Here is a 24,682-nt window from a genome sequence, read left to right as displayed (position 1 = left end):
AGGGTTGACAGTCACTTATGTTACCACAATACCACGGATCCGCCACAATGTTGCATTATGGCCTGACCGCGTCAAATCCCCAGATGTGACTTAAACATAATTTTGAATCCGAAGGGGGAGTTAATGCTATTTTTAAAAAGATGAGAAGGACACGTGGTCAGTTCCTATGTTAAACGTTGCATTTACCGGTAGAGTAATTCTTGGACAAGTTTTGAGTACTGGGGCCGCGATTTCAAACAGTCTCAAGTCTGAGTTTAGACTTTAGACTCAAAATTTCAAATCTCTTTTCATTGAAACTTTCCTTCTAGAAAAGCATTGATGGTGATTGTTGCTAAATTATACTACTATTTGAATATGTTACTGTCATAACGCTTTTTTGTTGTAAAAAATGGAACAAAGATGATTTTTTGGTCTTTCATAAAAATGTTTTTCTGAGTCTGAGTCTAGACTTGGATTCGAGACTTATCGTTATCATTGCCCCTGTTTCTTAAGATGCCTTGCTGAATTGTTTAGCCATACTCCCCATTTAACCATTATTTTTATAGCTGATTTCAGGAACATGCCATTTTCTGGTAACTTAAATGGTTTTATATGCCCGTGTGTATTTGAATAAACCTTGTAGGTACGCCCCTGCACACGATATGTGGCTCCTGTTTTTGCTATCAAATCTAAACAGTGGATTACGTATATGATTTAAAGCAGGAACGAGGATTTTTTTTATTGATGTGCATAACCTGCTTTGCAAAGATCCAGTTACTTAAAGGGACTCGCTCATGGTTTGTAAAATGCACTTTTTATTACGAAATGAAGTGTGGCAAATCATTAGGAGTGTTATTAGAACTAAGATGCCAACAGCTGGAACCCTTCAGCAAATGTTTACAATTGCTCAAATGTCTTCTTTGAAGAACAGATTTTCAATAGCTTTACTAACGGGTTTCAGCGATCGTTGTTGCGTGATTTGTTGATTGACATTATCACGTGATGTTATTAATTTATTGTTTAAAGGTCAAAGTATCAAACACTGATGTTCGACCATTAACCTTTTCGATAGAGGGCCACCAAATGAACATGTATGTCAAATGATTTCAAAATATAACCATATATTTCTGACGTCAACATTATAAACATTTCTGTAAAATAATTTCAAAATCGGACCATCTTTTTCTGACATCACCATTATAAACATTTCTTTAAAATAATTTCAAAATCGGACCATCGATTTCTGACGTCATCATTATGAACATTTCTGTAATTTTTTTACAAAATCGGTCGCTCGATTGTTGATGTAACCAGTATAGCCAATCAAGAATAAAAGCCACACCATCTTGAATCTACGTTTAAATAACTTTGACCCCCGGGGCTGGTATTCAATATATGTCTTAATTGGATCTAAGAATGATGTAGCTAATCGTATTACTTATTTTGTGGAAGTTAATCAAAACAGGACAACAAGAGTTCCAGACATCTTTTTTTAATCTTCTTTCTTTTCCGTCGCTATGACAACGTGGTATTTCTTTGAACAACTTTGAAAGTTTGCATTTTATACTTCTATTGAATACTATACACAAGGATCATGCGTTTTAATGTTTATAAATAAAAATTATTTGATAGAAAATATTTATACCTTGTACTTATAACTTGGCAAAATGTCTATATTTCAGCCAAAACATGCAAGCCTAGCACGCGGGATGGATTCCTTGAAAATCGTGGCAAGGAAAGTGCTCTCCTTTTTAATATTAGATAAAACCATTTTAGTTAATAGCTTTCTCTAAACAAATAATAACAGTGCAAGGGGCTTTATAAATCAAGCCTCGTTACCAGCTTTCTCGCGTGTCCTAGGGTGGACATTTCCATACGTCAGGAAACACATGACAAATACTTTCAAGCGCATTACCGAATCATTTAAAGCTGTCCGCCAATAAAACTGAGTCCCCAGGGAAATGTGGAGGTCTTTCATAAGGATGGTCTGCAAATATGAATTGGGGTGAGAGCGGGGCGGGTGGCCCCTCCTTGTTTTGGAAGAATATAATTATGAAAGGACCGTTTTCAGCTTTCTGATTGCCAACCTTCAATAACATTACAATAAACAGTGTGTGTATACCACGTGATAAATTACGTCATAAATGCTACGTCGGAAGGCAACATTTTGCTTAAAATGAAGAGTTAAATCAAAGATAACTTTTCTTTTACTACACCATTTTAAATGAAACAAAGGGCAGTCTATTCCGCTTAAATAGCCCCTCCTTCATTTTCTTACCGAAATTTGATAAGGTGATTAGTTTCATCAAACACTTCAACAATCATGTTTCCAAAATAATGTTTTGACAGTGCTCCGTCAGACGGCCGTATTGTGAAAATGTTTGCCCCAAGTGTTTGTCTACACTCTCAGTCAAACTCTGGTAAGAGAACGAAGGCGGGGCTCCGTATGCGGCGTAGACTGTGTTTCATTTAAAATGGTGAAGAAATAGGAAAGTTATCTTAGTTTACAGTCTTCATTTGAAGCAAACTATTGTCTTCCGACGTACGATTTGTGACGCAATTTATCACGTGGTATACACATACTGATAAACTTTAACTAGTAAAACGTTGTTCGCATATACAGTCAAAACCCGTTGGCTCGATGTCCTAGGGACCAGCCAAAATACTCGCCTCGCGAATATAGAGCGAAGTTGGAATGCTTACAAAGAGTAAAACAAAATCGGTCCTTAACATCCAGTTCGAGCCAACGGGGAAATCGATCCAAGCAACATCGAGCCAACGGGTTTCGAATGTAAACCTTAAACGTTTTATTTTATTTTTTTCAATCCTGATCTGGAATTAAGAACTTGTTCTTTTTATGAGGAACAGACACTAATTTTAACGTACGGGCGCACTGGCGATGACTAGGTGCGCCAATGACGTGTAAACGTCCAAGAGGCCATATCAGTTAACCCTAGAAGAAGTTGTGAATATAAACGTATACACTGGGCTGGTATTTAAAATTCATCTTAATAAGATAATTTTATGGTCATACATCAATGACTTCATTAACTCTACTGGTAAGCAATTAATAACAAGTAGTCCGATTAGCTACATCGCTCTTAGATCCAATTAAGACCAATATTGAATACCAGCCCTGGACTGAGAACCGATATTGTACGCCCCAAGCTTTAGATAGGCAGTATTTTCCTGTTAGTTCTGAACACAGCAAAAGTAATGACGCATTGTTCATTTGCATCAATAAGGCTCAGAGATAAATACCGCGAAGTAATTTCAGGAATTAGCAGATACTTCGTCGAATAGTGCTACCTAATGATTTACGATAAACAATATTACCAAACTAATCCCTGAATTAAGTCCCATATTCTGCTCTCTTTTTAACAAATAACACCAAAAAAGTAACATATTACGACTTTGACATTGTTTATAATATAATGTGCGTCATATTACCGTTGTTTGACGATAGGTGACCAATTAAGGTCCACAGTGCCCAGCGGTTTGTGATAATTGTATCATCACTTTAAAGCTGCACTCTCACAGATTTACCGTTTTGACAACTTTTTTGGTTTTGTCTTCGAATAAGCCAATTTTTGCATAACTACCAGCAAACCAGTGACATAAGACTGCTGACAAAAGATCAGATCGCAGAGTTTTATATTTCTGTTCAATTACAGTTTCATGAAATTTGGGAATCTATTTATATCAAAATCCACATTTTTTTCATTGGTTATAATTATTGATTTCTAATTTCTTATTTATGTATCAGGTATGAAAACTATGATTTTAGTTTATTTCCAAGAGTACCATTAAGGACCTAAATCGCTCACCTATCCGCAATCCACTGTGCGTGGAATACGAGTAGTTTCTTGTTTCCGGACATGTATAGCAATCGAACATAATTCTTTTGAGTATTGCATTTTTACATACCTGTCTTTTTAATTTATGTTAACTACGCTAACTGCTCTTCTATCAATCGTAAAGAACAACGAAAACCATTAAAAACACAAACTACAAGTAAATACATATATATTTCGCCAGTCGTAACAACTCGGCCTTCTCCGACTAGCTTCGAGAAAGTAAATATTGTTCGATAATGGCCGAGGTGTTCCGATTGGTTATTTTGCTTTATTTTTTTTTCAGTTGACAAAGGGGTAAAACTCAACGAAAACTATCAAGAGTAAGAATTTGCTCTTTATTGCAACCGAAAACGGACGTCAATAACATATTAGGATACCTTAGAAGGCCAAAAAATGCCTTTGTAATACAAATGTCGATAAAATTAAAAACAAAAAAAACTTTTTTTCTGCATACCCGTTCATATGGGAAGAAGTAATTTCGTACCCGCACATTTCGAACTGTCCGATTTTCGGTCATTTCGTAACCTTCAGATAGTCATTTCGTACCCGATCTAAACTTTGTTCGTAACCTATATATTATTTTTTTAAGTTATCTTTTTATCGGATCGTATGAAATGACTAGGGTACAAAATGACTGTAAACCAAATTTTTTAAAATAATACCAAAATAATAAGGGGTGACCACGCATCCAAAATTCATGTATTTATTTGGTGGGGGTGGAGGGGGCATACCTTAAAGGGGCGAGCGTTAAAACATTGCAAGTGTACGATGATCATGTCAGCGCTATATTGCATTTATCTTTGAAATACTAAGGTTTCGGTTCGTTGCTATCTGTAATTAATAATCATTGATTACTCTAATTCTCATTGTAGAAGTTAATGTCAGGGTATTATTGGCAGTAGAAATGCATTATTGGAGACAAGAAGAGGACTCAAGACTTACTTTACACCATTGCTCACGAGCGAGTCACGCCTGTAAAGCATCTAAGCTTTTCCGTGGAAAAAAGGAACAAATAAACATTACAATGCTTAAAAGCGATCGCTCATGTCTGTTTTCACACTAAAGCTGCACTCTCATAGATTTCCTTTTTGATACCTTTTAATATGTGTTTTAGAATCGGTTGAGTTTGGCATCAATGCTTTCAATTCTGTCATATTAGACAATTCACAGTAGAAAAGATCTCAAATGTTTGGTAAGGAGTACTCGTGTTTATTTTTAAAAATGACTCAGGTCTCCCGTAATTGCCAGATTCGAGTTATTTGGGGCAACATTGTTTGGATTTTTTTTGTCTTTGAATGAGCAGTTCATGCGTAAATGTATGGACAACAGTGATGTTAGACTGCTGACAAACTTTCAGATCGCCGTTATTATTTTGTACGTTCGTTCGGAAATTGATGTTTTATTGGTTAAAGCGCTTTCAACGCTAAGAGAAAGTAAACATTTTGCAGTCAGTTTATCATAATATCACTCTTAAACAGGGAAAAGGGAGATAATTCTTGCCTGATTTTCATTCAAAATATTAATTATAGAAAAATGCTTGCCCTTTTTCGCCCGCTCCTGTTTTTAAGGGAATTCATCAATTTCATTTTACTCGCTCGCTCCATTTTCTTTCGGCTAAAACCTGTTGAACAAAGCATACAATTGGTGTGGCTATCTGTGGACATGAGGACATGAGGTCGTTATTCATTCTTACCATAATTTCTTTACGGTGGCAAAGCCAGATAATATCACGGCCATTAATCAATACAACATGTAATACCTTAGCGATATGGTGTTCTCTTATTATACAAGATACCAACGAGGCTAGGGTCAATTTCGACGCAATGGACACGACTTGAACAAGTTTGGTACGCTACTGCTAAAGCACAAGAAACAAGATTTAAAAAGCCTGCCAAGCTGGAGCGAATTCCGGCGCAATGTACATTATTTAAACAAATTTGATATCACAAAAGGTCATCGACGGGGCGTTTGGGTCCACTTATTAACATGTGCTGGACAAACTAATATGAATTCAAAAAATCAAGTATATCTAGTTTTAATGTCCAAAACGATCAACGTTTTCTGCAACGACGCATGAAACAAATAACTGTAATTTCAAACTTATTCTGCTTTCATCAAGAAAATCCATTAATTTCCCTCGCACCCCATAATGGTTTAGCTTTAGTGCAATGCGCTTGTGTCATAGGGTGTGACTTTTATATTTCAGTAAAAGTGTTACAAATATATTTATTCGTATTTTGTTAAAATACCCTAATTCTCATTTATTACTCCGCCCCGTAAATTATCAGGTTTGGTAACTTTTACATATAGTGTAGTGTAGTTTGTTAAATATCGAGTAATAGTATATATTAACCTAAAACTAAAACGTCAGTGTTTTATATTAACCAATCAACTTATTACTACTTTCACTTTTAAGTCAACAAGTCTACACGTACAACGCCATTTTTATACGATGCTTTTCTATCCAATTTATGCAGCTACTCATTTAGAATACTGCAGGAGGATGACGATGACGTCGATGGTATAGGTAGTATTAAAACGTTTGGCACGAATTCACGTTTGTTCTGTTTCCCATCTACCGCCCAGTAGAGGTCAGAGGTGGCCCGGCAACACTTGTGTGGCACCTTGTCGAACGCTTTCTAGAAGTCTAAGAACAGTGTGTGTAGATCACGTGATAAATTGCATCATAAATGCTACATAGTAAGGCAATATTTTTATTTGAAAAAGACTTTAAACATAGGTAACTTCACCATTTCAAATGAAACAAAGCGCAGTTTACGCCGCTGTAGGAGCCCTGCCTTCGGTATTTTAACAGAGTTTGATTGAGAGTTAAGTGTCTTAAAACAATTCGACAAACACTTTTCACAATACGGCCGTCTAACGGAGCACTGTCAAAACATTATTTTGGAAACCATTTTGTCGAAGTGTTTGATGAAACTAATGACCTTATCAAGTTTTGGTAATAAAACAAATGCGGGGCTCTTTAAGCGGCATAGATTGCCTTATGTTTTATTTAAAATGGAGTTGTAAAAGAAAAGTTATCTTTGATTTATTAGTCTTCATTTTAAGCAAAATATTGCCTTCCGGCGTAGCATTTATGACGTTATTTATCACGTGGTATACACACACGGAAGAAGCTGGCGTCTACTAGTTGGTAGTATTTTGGAAACGCGGTCATAACATGCAATTTTTGATAAAATCATTCTTGTTCACCTGAGTGTTGATGCTATGCTTTTGATTTATCATTATAAACCCTGGTGAATGAGAATTCACGAAGGTACATTTCACCAAAAAGCGCGCGCGACGTTGTTTACTGACGTCATAAAGCGCAGTAATTTTAAATAACTAAAACTCGCGTTTTTTACGATTATTTTCAATTTTAATTAAAAGTCTTGCATAAATATTTCTAGCACACCGGAAAGGCAGTTCCGGTAAATTTAGCTGTGCTGGAAAACATGACCGGAAACACACTTCCGGTATGCAAGAATGATAGCATCATTAAAATACAAGTAAATATAAAACATTTCATTCTGAACAATCATCCCACACAGGAAAAAATACATAAAAATACATTTACAAAATTAAAACTAAAAACTATTATTTGTTCCTAAAATACATCGGGAACTTCTACAATGTAATATACATGTATGGCACATGGTACGAGCATTTTAATCAAATTTCTGAATAAACACTGTTTATGTATTTAGATAAAAAAAATCTCTTAGGTAGATGACCTAAATATGACTTATAACAAAAATCATCACTCTTATCAAAAAATAAGAAGGAATTATGTCCATCCTTTTTTATCTGGATAATTGTTGCTTTAATTAACCACCAATGATGCCTTTTAAGGAGATCACGGCAGCTCAAGTCTCTAATCCGCGGTTTGCCGATCCCATTCCTTATTGCGAAGATCCACACGGCATATCTTTCCGTTCACATTCTTTGGTAATGTGTCCACAAACTGTATCTGTAATAAGAATTAAATCGCCTTAATGCTACACGAAATACAAATCAGTGTTAAATGAATTATACTCTAAGTATCATCCTCTGACAGCTTTATCATGAACTCTTGACTTTCAAGTAATGGCTTGAGGTTGTTAAGGTGACTGTTTGATGAGAAAACAGACGCAATAACCATTTATTTTGTGTAAGTAGAGACTAACAATCATTAACTTTTAGTGGTCTACATAATATTGTGTAAACTATCCATAAACACTGTTTATATCTACAACTATTTAACCTTATTACAATCAATAACATTTGTGTGTATACCACGTGATATATTACGTCATTAATGCTACGTAGGAAGGCATTATTTTGCTTTAAATGAAGACTAGAAATAAAGATAACTTTACTTTTGATTCACCGTATTAGATGAAACATGGCGCAGTCTACGCTGCTTACATAGCCCCGCATTTGGCTTTTTACTAGAGTTTGATTGAAAGTTTAGTTTTTTTAAAACCCTTTGAAAAATCTTTTCATGAAACTGCCGCCTGATGAAGCACTGTCAAAATATTATTTTGGAAACAAGTTTGTCGAAGTGTTTGAGGAAACTAATCGCCTTATCAAACTCCCGTAATACAACCAAGGTGGGGCTTTTCAGCGGCATAGACTGCCCTTTGTTTCATTTAAAATGGTGAAGAAAAAGAAAAGTTATCTGTGTTTTAAGTCATCATTCAAAGCAAAATATTGCCTTCCGAAGTAGCATATATGACATAATTTATCGCGTGGTATACATAAGGCCTGACTACTTACTTACTGAATACGTGGCACAGGAAACGTTCACACCAGTTTTAAATTATTTCTAATCAAGTCTATCATTAGAAATTTATTCAGTTACTCATGTAAGCAAAAAAAATAGTTTGAAAATGCCAATTTTTTGGTAATTGGTAATAACTCTCCCCTGACTGTTCAGCTGCTAATGAAATGCCAGGTACACAACTTCATCATCTCAATAACATTCCCCTAAGGTTTCATGATTGTAGGTCAAATAGTTTTGGAGTTTTGAATGGCACAAGTTTGCATAATACTTAAGAATTACGCATGGATGAATGATCAAGGGCAAATCTAAATTGACATGCCCCTCCCCATAAGTGGGGGAATAAAAATTACGGCTGTAAGTCCTTTCTATCAAATTACCTTGCGGGGGTATTTGTAAGGTGCAGTGACATTTTTAGTGTGTTCCTGAAGTTCGGTGACCAATGCCTCTCGATTGCTGTCCTTATAATCATCCGTCAGAGTGACAAACGCCTTCACAACCTGAAGATCAAGTAACATCACAATGTGGTTATTTTAACAAATCTATTACCATAACTAATAATATAACATTATGAATATGTTATATTTTTTAAAGAAAAGAGATTGTGTTACAGATAAGCAAGTGCAAAAAGGAAGCTCTAGGAACAGACTGGTACTAATTTCCAAAATTTAATTTACCAAAATTGATCTCCACCTCGATATTAGAATAAACCAACCTAGTTCTGAGAACTTCCGCTTGTCAAAAACATGTAAATAAATACTGACATAATCCGATGAAAACATATTTCTACTCATCACTTTACTGTAAGAACTAACAGGTTAATTTCTCTAATAAAAACAACATTTTTGACAAGTATTTTGTTTTCATGTAATGATCATGGTGTACTTCAAGTATAATAGCAAATTATTTGTCATTTATTAAACAATTCAACAAACATGTATACTGAACGATCACTCTAACCAAATGTAACATGTTTGTAACGTGCAACCGACATTGCAATCTTCATGACTTTACGTCATCTATAATTCGCAAATTTTCTAAAATTTGTTAATCCGAAATATTGTTATTTCGAATTTTTTATTTGGGTCCCGATGATTTCGGATTAAACGTGTATAAATGTAAAATGAATCGGAATGAAAGCTCCTTTGCTGCTTTATAAGTAAAAATGGGCATAACTAAAGAAATATTAAAGCCAGGGTTAAGCACCTTGCTAATATATGTGCCTTGGTCTCTGGCAACATGTGTATCAAATTTCATTCGAATATCTTAAACAGTTTATGAGTTATGGCAAAAATTACATACATTCTTAGCTAAAGTGATGGAACACATATATAATAGGTATTAAGGAAAATATGTGTTATACTTTTCAGATGTGCTGGTACTTTTATGTTTTTTATTAATAACCAAACCGACTCTGCTGCTGCTGATGCTGCTGCTGCTGCTGCTGCTGCTGCAGCTGATGGTGAGAACACCAGTAGTATGACAATACATAACATCATTTTTCTTTCTTTAAAAAGTCACATAAATAAAAAATAAAAAGAGAAATCAAAACTGAACATGTTTTCATTTTCTGTATGTACCATCAGCGATTTTAGTAGACATATTACTTATCTCACAGAGCCATTCACGCACTAGCTTAACCTTTGTGTGACTAAACAATATTATGTACAAGTGTATGAGAGCGTATCAAAACATCATTTACTCGAGGGAGCTAATTTAAAAGCAACATAAGAAATAAATGATTGAAAATAAATGGCATGAGTGTCTGGGGAGTAGAAAGTAACTCCGGTAAAGACTGTTAGGTATGGCAAGGAAAAAGTAGGAAAGTGGGTGTACCGTTTATGTCTATATGGGCGCTTTAGGGAATCTAAATGCATGCGTCCTCAGAAAATTATAAAACAGTTTAACATGAGACAGAAATTTCTTTAAAAAAAAATCTGCTTTAAAATGGTGTTTTCAATTTTTAATCTTAAAGTTCAAATATTTTAATTGCAGAATATACATAAAGCTTGACAGTTTCTTCACGGCACAAAAAATGTTGAATTTTTAATTAAAGGAAAAAGTGAAATTTTAACTTAAGATACTTCTGGGATACGGTTCCAGGCTTTGAAAATTGTATTAAGGTACTCGATAACTGCCATAATGTCATTTTGTATCATTTACTAATCAAATTTTATTTGAAATAAATCACAAGTTATCACAACTGATCAATCTCTGACTCAATCTACGGAATTAGAACTATAGAGCGTTGACTGTAATCTGTTCAAATGTAACCGCAAATCAATCTACGGAATTAGAACTATAGAGCGTTGACTGTAATCTGTTCAAATATAACCACAAATCAATCTACGGAATTAGAACTATAGAGCGTTGACTGTAATCTGTTCAAATGTAACCGCAAATCAATCTACGGAATTAGAACTATAGAGCGTTGACTGTAATCTGTTCTAATGTAACCACAAATCAATCTACGGAATTAGAACTATAGAGCGTTGACTGTAATCTGTTCTAATGTAACCACAAATCAATCTACGGAATTAGAACTATAGAGCGTTGACACAAATCAATCTACGGAATTAGAACTATAGAGCGTTGACTGTAATATGAATATGTTCTAATGTAACCACAAATTAATCTACGGAATTAGAACTATAGAGCGTTGACTGTAATATGAATATGTTCTAATGTAACCACAAATCAATCTACGGAATTAGAACTATAGAGCGTTGACTGTAATCTGTTCTAATGTAACCGCAAATCAATGTACGGAATTAGAACTATGGAGCGTTGACTGTAATCTGTTCTAATGTAACCACAAATCAATCTACGGAATTAGAACTATAGAGCGTTGACTGTAATCTGTTCTAATGTAACCACAAATCAATCTACGGAATTAGAACTATAGAGCGTTGACTGTAATCTGTTCTAATCTAACCGCAAATCAATCTACGGAATTAGAACTATAGAGCGTTGACTGTAATATGTTCTAATGTAACCACAAATCAATCTACGGAATTAGAACTATAGAGCGTTGACTGTAATCTGTTCTAATGTAACCACAAATCAATCTACGGAATTAGAACTATAGAGCGTTGACTGTAATATGTTCTAATGTAACCCAGAACTAACGAACTATGTAAGGAATCATTGGATTTCATTTCTTGCTAATAAATACCAGCTTTTTCGTGCTTTTTAGTTTGTCATTTGAAACACTGGCAATTGTTTCCCCCTGACTCACAAATTTTATCAATCTGGGGCCCATTTCAATAAGACAGATATAAGTCATTAACCTTACGCTGCTTCAGAGCACTCAGATTCAACCGTAAAGTTAGGGCAGGATCTATGGGATAAATGTCCTAACAATATTTTCATTAAAACACAGCATCAAGGCCAAAAATGGAGTAACGCCTAGAAAGTTAGTTTCTTAAGCTTTACGATCTTTATTGAAATGGGCCCCTGAACTTGGAAGTTAAGACAAGTTTCAGGAACTATGAGACTCAAGTACACGAGAGCCCCGTGGAAAATGCCAACGCCCGTCTGTTCTTTTCTTTTTGTCAAACAAGGGAAATAACTGAATTATTATTACACACAGAGTTAATCGCTTTGCTTTACATCAGTGTATTGTCTCTGGCAACATATGTACCAAGTTTCATTTGAATAAGTTTTTTAGTTACGCCCAAGGTTCTAGCTTTTCTCTGCAGACGACAATGACCGGAAGGCTATCTTCCAGAAACAGATGAGCTTATAATGTCAACAATGCTATGTTTTCCAATGCAAATCAAAATTAATAAAGGGCTTATCATCCATACTAACTTACCTCTCCCCATGTCTGATCAGGGGAGCTAACTACTGCTGACTCCAAAACTGCTGGATGCTCCATCAGGGCACTCTCAACCTCAAACGGCCCTATACGGTACCTGTAAGCACTCTGATTAATTAAATGTCACAGCGGAAGAATAAACAAATGTCTTGTTTCCAAATTCAACATTGTACATTGTACCTACTTTGTGTGACCATGATACCAGTCTATAGGTCTACATACTTTGTTTGACCATTAAACCAGTCTACAGGTCTACCTACTTTGTGCGACCATGATACAAGTATATAGGTCTACCTACTTTGTGCGACCATTAAACCAGTCTATAGGTCTACCTACTTTGTGTGACCATTTAACAAGTCTAGAGGTCTATCTACTTTGTGTGACTATTTTACCACTCTCTCTTCAGGTGAAACTGCTTTGTGTGACCATTATACCAGTCTACATGTCTTTCTATTTGATGTGACTATTAAACAAGTCTACAGGTCTACCTAATTTGTGTAACCATTTTACCACTCTCTCTCTCTCTACTAGTGGACCTACCCTGAGCTGAGAATGACATCATCTGCACGACCTATAAACCAGATATAGCCCTCTTCATCCATCTTAGCCCTGTCCCCCGTCAGGTAGAAATCTCCGACGAACACTGACTTCGTGCGGGACTCGTTATTCTGAAAGAAAAGATCACAAATTAATAAATAAAGCACAATGTATACCCCTCATCCCTCATTGCTGCCATCAGGTAGAAATCTACGACAAACACTGACTTCATGCGGGACTCGTCATCCTGAAAGAAAGGACAAAAAACATTAAATAAAGTGTAATGTATACCCCTCATCACTCATTGCTGCCGTCAAGTGGAAATCCTGGGCAAACACTGAACTTCATATGGGGTTCGTCATCCTGAATGTAATCATTGTGGCAAACTGTCACAAAATATGCCCATTATAATTATGATAGATATTTTATATATAAGTTTGAACCTAGCCTAGATATTCTGCCCATTCACGTTTTGTTAAAGTCTGTGGATGATTGAACAAAAGCGACTGCATTACAGCATGGATCAAGTTTTAGTAATTACAGCAATTCAAGGACAATAGTTCTAAAGTGACAGAGGTGACATGGCTAGTTATTGAACTTGACCGAGATATTCTACCCATACACATTTTGAGCCAGTTTGGTGGTATTCAGTCAAAAGCTTCTTTAGTTTTAATGCTGTATACATGACGTTTGTGTAATTTTAGCAATTCAATGATCACTAACCTCTGAAGTGCCAATATTATTGGTTATCCAACTTGGCCAAGTTATTCTGCCCATACACATATTGTCCAAGTTTGGTGTTGATCGGACAAAAGGCTCTTTGAGTTACTGCACCAACAACATAAAGCTTGTGTAATTTAAGCAATGCTAGGGCCATAACTCTCAAGTAACTGAGGTGACATGGCTGGTTATCAAACCTGGCCAAAAATTATAACAATACCCATATTTGTTTAATTTTGGTGATGATCTAACAAAAGCTCCTTATGTTACAGGCTGAAAACAAAGTGTAGTTTAAGCAATGCATAACTCGGACATGACAAGGGTGAAATAATTGGTAATCAAATATGGCCAAGATATTCTGCTCATTCACGTCTTGTTTAAGTTCGTTCAAGATCTGACAAAATCTTAGGTTTTAACTAATTTCAGTCTGAATATCAAGCTCACTCAACATTTAATATTTGAGTGTTGAGCAGCACAACATACAATAAATGACATTTAACATTTACTTTCTTCAGAAATGTTTAAGTTTGAATTTCATATGGCATCAAATATGGCAGTTAACATTCAGGCTTTGGATGCTTTGCTTAAACAAGATTTGACATTCAAAATTTGTTATTTCAAACAGGCTTAAAAGCTGCACACTCACAGGTTGACCATTTTGACAACTTTTTATTTTTTGTCTTGGAATGAGCCAATTTTGCGTTAATGTCTAAAAACCAGTGATATAAGACTGCTGACAAAAGATCAGATCACAGATTTTCATATAAACATTCGAAAATTGATGTTTTATGGCTAAAAGCTTTACTTATGCTTTAAGAATTTTTTTTCGGCAGTTTCCCACTATTGAAATCTGTTCTGTTGTGAGTTATCTTATGTGAATGAATTAAATGCATTGATACAAAAATCAGCTGATTCTGAGACAAAAACTAAAAAAAATAATGTCAAAACTGTCAATCTGTGAGAGTGCAGCTTTAAGTGAAATTTGGAAAATAGAGCAATGGCGAGATTTTATCAATTTTAATTAATGAGTATAATACATTTCATATTGAAGAACCATGAATGTAATATTCTATTTTATATACCATAAGTACCTGTTTAAAGATTCATAGCTCTAAATGTATAAAACGTTGATTTTTTTTCTGCAGTTTTCCAAACAATTGAGATATGTTCTTTAGTGTGTTATCTCTTATTTGACTTTATTAAAGGCATTGATGCCGACATCAGTTGATTTTGGCACAAAAAATACAAGTTAAAACTGTCAATCTGTGAAAGTGCAGCTTTATAGGTTTGAGTTGAACTTAATATCATAATTCAGAAGTGCTTTGGGTATAACATACACACAATTGTATCCTTATGAAATATGAAAGAATTTTATTCCATATTTCACTAATTTACAGATTTCAATAAATTAATAAAAGTCACTGGTCAAATATTTTTGCCTGTCAACTTTCCAACATTTTTTTTTCAACAACAATTGTTTTTGTGTGAAACCATGAATCTTCCGATGTAATCACGCTTTTAACTAAAGCCTCTTATGGAATTGATTACCTTTATCGCATACCTGAATATAACATCAAAGATAAATTATTAGGGTAATTAAAATGAATGGTACTTTAATTACCCAGGTTTATCACCCGAAGGAATCTGCTGCTTTTAATTTAAAGTCTGGTTCTAATTATCACAGTAAATATGCTGCCTTTCATCGTAACTGGTTGTAGCCGAGTAAATCGTGCCGAGTCATTGTGAGTTGTAAAGGTTTAAATTTCCGTCTGTTTAGCATCAGTCCCTGTGGGTGATTGGCTTAAACCGTTACTAACGGTTTAAGAAAAATGCATTAAACATCAATTTTTGAACTTAAATATAAAAATCTGCGATCACTTTTTTTGTCAGCAGTCTTATATAACTAATTTCCATGGATTTTCGCAAAAATTGGCTCGTTCCAGGAGACAAAAAATAAAAAAAGTTGTCAAAACGTTCAATCTGTGAGAGTGCAGCTTTAAAAGATGAGGAATGATTTCTTATGCATCTTAGTAACATGATTAGCATGATTGCGATTTATATTCGTCCAGAAAGATCCAACGTTAATTTATCTCTGGCGAATATAAATCGCACGGCTTTATATACTTAGTACAAGAGCTTGAAATGCACGAGAATTCCGAGTTACATGATATCCCGTTTCAACGGAGCAGTCTCCGGCGGAGCAAAGGCACCGTTACAACACACCGGCGGTTCTAATCCATTATGTAAACTTTAGCGGAGCAATGCCGTATAGTATATATTTAACATGTGAAAATATAGTACATGAAGTGAATAAACCTTTGTAAGAGTTGCATACACAATCTTTAACAATTTTAATTGTATACAATACTAACATTAAGAAAATTAGTATTTATATTGCAAATAAAACATATGACTAAACAAGTATAACAGTTATGCATATAGTCAATGTTACTCTCGCGACAATTCGCGACAATCGTAGTAAAAATCAAGAAGGTGAGAGCCAGGCTTAAGGCATTGAATTACAAAGGTAACGTGTGACAATCACATTATTATCACAATCATAGAATAAAATATAAAAGTAAAATATAGTTGGAAATTTCATACACTGAACTAAATACCCTCACAATTGAGTATACAAGTTTTCAAGATTTTTTTTATGATCTTGCAGAAAAAAAGAAACAATCATGCGCATAATATGAAAATTATTTTAAGTAACGTCAAGCCTTAAAGTTTCAACAATTACATGCATTTTACCTAAATTACTTGACATATACCTATATGTTCAGCTCCTAAAAGCATACGCCAATTTTCAGAATAATTATTTATACTTCTTTTGAAATTGCTATTCCTGGGTTTATTTTAGAACTATTATATTTGCAGTTTATGTTTTTTTATTCCATTTAATAGACGTATATTTCATCTTCTATAAAATGGAACATTTTGCTTTATATATAAATTTTCATGTTGTTTTTTTGCTTCATCATTCAGCCATTATGGTCATTATTATTAACAAGAGCCTCATTTCTTTTTAACTGTGTTATCACTGGTGCTGTCCTTGAACTTTATTTAGCATGTGAAAGTCATGTGATTACTTCTGACCCAATTAATTTTGAATTGGAACAATACACAAAAACTGCGAAAGATACAAGTGTCGTAAGCGATGTGATCCATCAGTATGTAAAATTCAATGCGTTGTACACAACGTTATTAATTTTATGACAATTTTCTTTTTTTCTTGCAATGGTATCATCTGGTGTCTAGTCCCTTTAACGTGTTGTTTTATATTTTCATGTCATCTCGAGACTTGCATGTAATAGGGAGTTCTTTGCAATCAATGTTTAAGGATGGACTGTATCCTCACCACCACCAAAACTTCATTTTAAAGGGACTAGACACAAGATGGTGCCAAAATTGGCAAATACAGTATTCTCCAAAACAAACCTAGAATTGTCAGTACGAGCTATTATGACACCGATAATACATCATTTCACATGATTGAAATAATATTTTGTCGCTGTCTCAGCTGAGTTTACCCTTTTAAAATAGCGTATAATGTTTTCTTAGATTAAAGCGTGTACATTTAGCATGTGAAAGTTACGTGATAAGTACAGATAAATATAACAAAACTATTTTTAAATTTACTCAGGTTTACGTGGTCGACAAACCCAGTAAAATTTAAATTGGAAAATTACGCAAAAACTGCGAAAGATACATATGTCGTAAGCGATGTAATACATCAGTATGTAAGATTCAATGCGTTTTACACAAGGATATCATTTTAACGTAAGTTTTTGACAAATTTCCTTTTTTTATGCAATTGTTTCATCTGGTGTCTAGTCCCTTTAACTCTGATCACAAATATGCAGTGATTTGAGAATGGGCGCCTGTATGGGAAAGTTGGCAAAATCTTATGCAGGTGCCTTCAGGCATTCAATCCTTGCTGTATGGCACATTAAGAGCTTCTAGCACTGAGTTTAAAGGTTCTGATGTTGGCTGTAAGCTAAAACACTGCATCACAAGGGCAATGCACAGCTCTTGCAGCATTCCTAAGGAAGCCATACAGTTTTTGGGACAGAATTATGGTATCACGACCATTGTTTAAGCTTTGAGCGTTAACTAACATTTGCATTTACATTCCCTTTTGCAACCAAAAGAAAGCGTTTCTGAGAAAGTTTTGGGTTGGATATACTTACAATATACCTTGAGAAGAGCCCGACCGGCCTGTGGGGTTTCATCCTGACCCCAATATTGCCCTCCTTTCCAGGAGGTAGAATCACACCATGATCATCCACAACCTGTAATTCAGTCTAAAGTTGGTATATCATAGTAAATAACCCTATTATTAGGCATGAAACAAGTTATGAAGTATATTTTCTTTAATGGAATAGCACTTAAAATGCTTTTAAAAATATTTTATGCGATGAAATAAAGTGTGGCAAATCATTAGGAGTGTTAAAACAAAGATAGGAAAAGCTGGAACCCTTCAGAAAATATTGAACTTTGCTCAAAATTGAATATCGTCTTTGAAGACCACAATTTTTATTAGCGTTGGAAATGCTAATGGTCACTTAATTATGGCTTTGTTGTTGCATTATTGGTTGATTGACATTATCACATATGTCATCAATACATTGTTAAAAGGTTAAAATATCCATCTATTTTGAATAAGTTCTGGTTGCATAGTGGTGAAGGCGTCAGTTTTGTAGCTGTTCTCTTTACCTTTCCATTGCTCGCGCCCCACTTAACCTAGAACACTGTTTCTTTAACCATAATTGTATTTTTTTCTGAAATTTCGATATCATTGAGTATAATAATGATAAAATAAGAGTTTTCATATGAATTACTTGAACAACTTATTTTTGGTAAAAAAACATGAGCAAGAACCTTTAAGGTTAGCATTGACCATTCAATTCATTGATAGAGCCAAACGATTCTAATTTTTACCTGCACATCTACCCCTGGGGCGGCCTTGCCCATGGAGCCTGGCTTCTGTTTTATACTGTTGTATGTCCCACACAGGAAAGTCTGAATCATAAAGAATACAGATTAGGTGTAACAAAAAATGTCTGTATCTCAACCAGCCCTAATTTTTTGCACACGATAATAATTAAACTTTATCTGATCATTAATCTTTTGTCCTTATGGGTATTTCTTTACAGCTGTTTCATGTGACAGCAAGGCGCTCACAGTTTTAGTGCAGTAGCAGAAGAACTAGAAGGCCTGGAGGCAAAAAAGTGCCTTAGTAGATTTGTAGGTAAGTTTAATGAGCTCGTCAGCTTAGCAGTCGGAACTGCTCGTCGTAAGCATAAATTATGTATTGTTAGCATTGACCCAGAAAAATAGCTTTGGTTTAAAGTGTGAAAATAACATTTATACACAGCTGAACTAACAAAGACTCCAGACCTTCTGATCAAATCTGTTTTGTCAATGAAATCAGAAATGAACGATTATTTTTTAACTGTTAGCATTTTCAAATATTTCTTTGATTGTATAAATTTATCTTAAAGTATATCGAGACATGGGTTCTCTTTTAGGAATAGATTTCTTGGGACACTGAATTAAAAGAAAAGTATGTGTCATCACACTACAATTTAACACACAAGTCAAAAACACTCATCATAATCCATCATATATGTTGACTTATTTTGATATTGTTTGATAAATACGTTTCTAAAATTAGTTTCAAAAAAGTTCACAAAACCTGTTCATGCTGCATTATAGACTAACATTGAAAAACATAATATTGTGGTATTATGTTGTGGTTAAGGTGTTGTCATTTCGAAACCCACCAAATTAAGTATAAACAAAAGAAGCTCACTGTTTCTGTCTGTCCGTACCCCTCGAGCAGTTTGAGACCGGTTCCCTCATACCATTCTTCCAGCATTTCAGGATTCTGAAAGATAATGAAACTTTTAAAGTTCACAATGGCCCAGTTGTTAATGTCATCATCCGTTTTGCTCTGGAAGATCCACTTTGAACAGCATCCGGATTAAGTTTGCAAATCCGGAATTTTTGCAAACTTATTTTTTTTATTTTTCACCCAATGTTTTTAATTTTTGTATTTTTAAAATGTGTTAGGTAATACTAATAAGAGATATTTTTTGTTTCCTGAAATTTAATTTAGAAATATGTTTTTTTGGCATTTAAAGTCAACTTTTCCAATGGGAGTCCCATTGGAAAATGGCCTTCCCATTGGAAAATGGCTTTTTCAAGCTTTTCCAATTGGAAAACTGGCTCTATTAAAATTGTGGGAGAATTTGGAACATATTTTTTAAAATTGAAATTGACTGTTTAATTAAGAATATTTTACACTCACTACATGAAAAATAATATATTCATTAAAAATGAAGAACCGATAGATTCATTTAAGGCATTTGTTTGCGAATCCTTCCCATGAGTGAATCTTTCCAATTGGAGGATTCCCACATTCAAAGTGGGAAAGTATGAACATTGGAAAATTCCAATTGGAATATTTGGTTAATGGGAAAATTCCAATTGGAGAATAAAGTTCCGTTTTAAAATGGGAAATTTCCAATTTATTGATTTATTGATTTATCACTATCAAACCTCTTGTAAATGAGAATGTGTGAATATGGTGTTGATAAATCAATGAATGGTTTAGAAAATAAACATTTGAATTTTGAAAAAAAGAAGCCTGAATTTGAAGAATACTGCCATGACTAATGAGATGCAATGTGCCAGGCCGCAAAAGTTTTATCAGTGAACATATTAACAGACAATTAAGATATTACATTCAAACAGGGAAAAAGTAATATGAAAACCTATCGCTGTCGCTAAAGTAATGCACCAGTCAATGGTAAGCATCCCCCACCCCAGGTCCGGGGGGACAGTCGGTGGTTTTGTGTTCGCGCCAAAATAGCGGGGAATTGGCCTTGGACCGACTGTGTAGCTCAAGGAATTTGGTCGAAGCGCTAGCGGTTTAAGCGCCCGGCGTGCGCCACCTCTAAAATAATCGAAGTTTACTGTTTTCATCAATATCGGAGAAACAAAGGTAATCAAATAAGCTCATAATGCACCATTTCCGACTACATACATGAGGGAGTAACCCCAAATTCCCGTAAAACAGTTTATGCCATATACTTTCGGTTCTGAGGGAGGAGCACATGTCAAAAGTTGCGCTCCTAAGTTACTACCCCTCTAACATCAATTCCTGGATCCGCACCTGCGATGTGCCATGTTTCTGCAACCTGGGAGATTTAATAAAAACGCTTCTGTTTCTGGGGCTGTGATTACGAAGTTCGTAATCACTGCTTCTGCTGTAATAAACCAAGATGATACTTGACTTCTACTACTACAAGTTACCTAGATTCACGTGCATTATTTAGCACGTTATTGCTATGTGTTTCACGAGATTTATACCCTGTGTACTGCTAATATTTAGCATTCTCAAACATTTATTGTTGAATAAGATTTAAGCTGATAGCTATTTTCTATTTGTCTGAAGATGATGAAAAACATAATCTTATATATTCAACCTCAAGTCAGTTTCCTAGTCTGAATTTTGAGAGGATACAAAAAGTATTCCTGGTGGGTACAACCTTTAAGGTAAAAGACAGACACAAATACATGCATGCCATACTTTTGAGAGGCTTTGCAGTGGATTTTAGTCTGAATTCCAGGGAATATTGGTCTAAAGTCCAGCGGATTTTGGTCTTAACAATATCAACATTTATTATTTAAGACTAAATACAGAAATTTGAATGCATATTTACTTATATTTATTTAATGATCTAGAATACATACAATAAAAGAATAAATAATATATTATGAAATTATAATCAATTGTCAATGCATATGATAAATAAATAATACATAAAACAAGAGGGCCATGATGGCCCTAAATCGCTCACCTGAGTAAAAGAGTTTAACCTTTGTTATTAATATAGCTTGTTTCTCAAAGAATATTGAACAGGAGCTGTCAAAGTATGTGACAAATGCCCCCCAATGTGACATTGATCTATGAACAAGTACATAACAAGAGCACCGCGAAACGGAGCATTATACACCCGAAGAAGATTCGGCTTGAGGTCCTTTTAATGTAGTGATGATTTGTATAAAGTTATTTGAAAATCGCTTTATTAGTTACCAAGTTATGGCCCGGACACGGAATTGCTAACGGGCGAGTAACAAAGATGTGGCCCGGACACAGAATTGCTAATGCCCCCCATGGTGATTCTAGTCTTTGAGGTATGGACCTGGAAATTGCGCGCAACACATCCTTTTAATGTAGTGATGATTTGTATAAAGTTATTTGAAAATCGCTTTATTAGTTACCAAGTTATGGCCCGGACACGGAATTGCTAACGGACGAGTTACAAAGATGTGGCCCGGACACAGAATTGCTAACACCCCCCATGGTGATTCTAGTCTTTGAGTTATGGCCTGGACATGGAATTGCTAACGTCCCCGCCATGGTGATTCTAGACTTTGAGGTATGGACCTGGAAATTGCATGTGACACATCCTTTTAATGTAGTGATGATTTGTATAAAGTTATTTGAAAATCACTTTATTAGTAACAAAGATGTGGCCCAGACACAGAATTGCTAACGCCCCCCCATGGTGATTCTAGTCTTTGAGGTATGGACCTGGAAATTGCGCTCGACACATCCTTTTAATGTAGTGATGTTTTGTATAAAGTTATTTGAAAATCGCTTTATTAGTTACCAAGTTATGGCCCGGACACGGAATTGCTAACGGACGAGTAACAAAGATGTGGCCCGGAAACAGAATTGCTAACGCCCCCCATGGTGATTCTAGTCTTTGAGGTATGGATCTGGAAATTGCGCGTGACACATCCTTTTGGACACAGAATTGCTAACAGACGAGTAACAAAGATGTGGCCAGGACACAGAATTGCTAACGCCCCCCATTGGTGATTCTAGTCTTTGATTTATGGCCTGGACATGGAATTGCTAACGTCCCCCCATTGCTAATGGACGAGTAACAAAGATGTGGCCAGGACACAGAATTGCCAACGCCCCCCATTGGTGATTCTAGTCTTTGAGTTATGGCCTGGACATGGAATTGCTAATGTCCCCCCCATGGTGATTCTAGACTTTGAGGTATGGACCTGGAAATTGCATGTGACACATCCTTTTAATGTAGTGATGATTTGTATAAAGTTATTTGAAAATCACTTTATTAGTAACAAAGATGTGGCCCAGACACAGAATTGCTAACGCCCCCCATGGTGATTCTAGTGTTTGAGGTATGGACATGGAAATTGCGCGCGACACATCCTTTTAATGTAATGATGCTTTGTATAAAGTTATTTGAAAATGACTTTATTAGTGACCAAGTTGTGGCCCGGACACGGATTTACTAACGCACCCCCATGGTGATTCTAGTCTTTGAGTTATGGCCTGGACATGGAATTGCTAACGTCCCCGCCATGGTGATTCTAGACTTTGAGGTATGGACCTGGAAATTGCATGTGACACATCCTTTTAATGTAGTGATGATTTGTATAAAGTTATTTGAAAATCACTTTATTAGTAACAAAGATGTGGCCCAGACACAGAATTGCTAACGCCCCCCCATGGTGATTCTAGTCTTTGAGGTATGGACCTGGAAATTGCGCTCGACACATCCTTTTAATGTAGTGATGATTTGTATAAAGTTATTTGAAAATCGCTTTATTAGTTACCAAGTTATGGCCCGGACACGGAATTGCTAACGGACGGACAGACGGACAGACAGACGATGGAGGCCATAACATAATACGACCCTTCGGGCGTATAAAAAGTTTATCTTGCCTTTATGTGTCAAATACATATTGCAAGTTATATTAAATTGCCTCTGAGCAAAAAAAAAAACAATCATAATAAATGACAGCCAACACTCTTTATGTCCTCATATTCAGCATTCCATTGTGAATAAACACTTTGTGTATCTTTCACCTTAGAGGTAGGGACATGGGTCTTGCACACGACACGTTGTCTTGGTATGTTGAAAACATATGGCATTTTCATTTTAAAATCTGTCCATATAAGAGAAAGTCACAGCGCGGACACGACAGCCTATAATTTCCTTCAGGTTGCCATGGCAACCAGAGTTCTGCAAGGAATTAATTTTTTTTAACAATTTTGAAAAAGCACCAACCAAGGATCATTCCTATGAAGTTTCATCAAAATTGTCCAAGCGGTTTAGGAGAAGATGATTGTAACCAATTGTTGACACTTTTCCTTTAGGTTGCCATGTCAACCAGAGTTCTAAATGGAATTAATTTCTTTGAACAATTTTGAAAAAGCACCAACCAAGGATCATTCCTATGAAGTTTCATCAAAATTGTCGAAGCGGTTTAGGAGAAGAAGATGATTATAACCAATTGTTGACATTTTCCTTTAGGTTGCCATGGCAACCGGGCCAAACAAAATTATGTGAACAAATTTAAGAGAGGTCCATGCAAGGACACTTCAAACCAAATTTGCTGAAGATAAATCAAGGGGTTCATGCGAAGAAAATGTTAAGTTTTTTTACTAATTTTAGCTCTGGTTGCCCTTAAAAGGGGCCAAACAAAATTATTTGAAAAGACCTGACAGAGGCCCATGCTAGGATGCTTCAGACTTGAAGATCCATCAAGCAGTTAATAAGATCAAGTTGTTTAAAGGTTTTTCAATTTTTTGCTCTGGTGACCCCTAAAAGGGGCCAAACAAAACCATTTGAAAAAAGTTGGGAAAGGACCATGTAAGGATGCTACATATCAAGTATGGAGTCATTCTGACCTTTACTTTCAGAGGAAAAGATGTTCAGTGACAAGACAATGTAAAAACAAATGACCCCTGAGCAAGGCCAATTTGACCCCGGGACAATAATTTGAATACCTTTGGTGTAGGTCCAATTATATAAGACTATATAAAAACAAATAACTTTCAGGGCGGGGCCAATTTTGACCCTGTGGCAATAATTTGAACAACTTTGTTAGAGGTCCACAAGATGATGTTGTATACCAAATATCTAATCTCCTGGCCTTACGGTTCTGGAG

General features: G+C 35.3%; 1 protein-coding gene across 3 annotated transcripts in view; it reads right to left on the bottom strand.

The window, feature by feature from the left end:
* Positions 1-7,291: 7,291 nt before the first annotated feature.
* Positions 7,292-24,682, bottom strand: part of LOC128241853 (acyl-coenzyme A synthetase ACSM3, mitochondrial-like) — a 51,479-nt gene continuing 34,088 nt past the window's right edge. For 2 of the 3 annotated variants that reach the window (XM_052958963.1, XM_052958971.1), the window contains exons 10-16: positions 19,494-19,568; positions 18,620-18,700; positions 17,869-17,970; positions 12,959-13,086; positions 12,416-12,515; positions 8,979-9,098; positions 7,292-7,806 (exon numbers count right to left, since the gene is read on the bottom strand). In XM_052958963.1, coding sequence (XP_052814923.1) covers positions 7,711-7,806; positions 8,979-9,098; positions 12,416-12,515; positions 12,959-13,086; positions 17,869-17,970; positions 18,620-18,700; positions 19,494-19,568 — 702 coding nt within the window. In that variant the 3' untranslated portion in view covers positions 7,292-7,710. Of the gene's footprint in view, positions 7,807-8,978; positions 9,099-12,415; positions 12,516-12,958; positions 13,087-17,868; positions 17,971-18,619; positions 18,701-19,493; positions 19,569-24,682 lie in introns of those variants that run through there. The other variant, XM_052958980.1, reaches the window with a different exon arrangement.

The sequence above is a fragment of the Mya arenaria genome, chromosome 2, assembly GCF_026914265.1.
Source record: "Mya arenaria isolate MELC-2E11 chromosome 2, ASM2691426v1".
Classification (NCBI taxonomy): domain Eukaryota; kingdom Metazoa; phylum Mollusca; class Bivalvia; order Myida; family Myidae; genus Mya; species Mya arenaria.
Note: the sequence above shows the minus strand (reverse complement) of the source record. Positions and strands in the feature narration are given on the sequence as shown.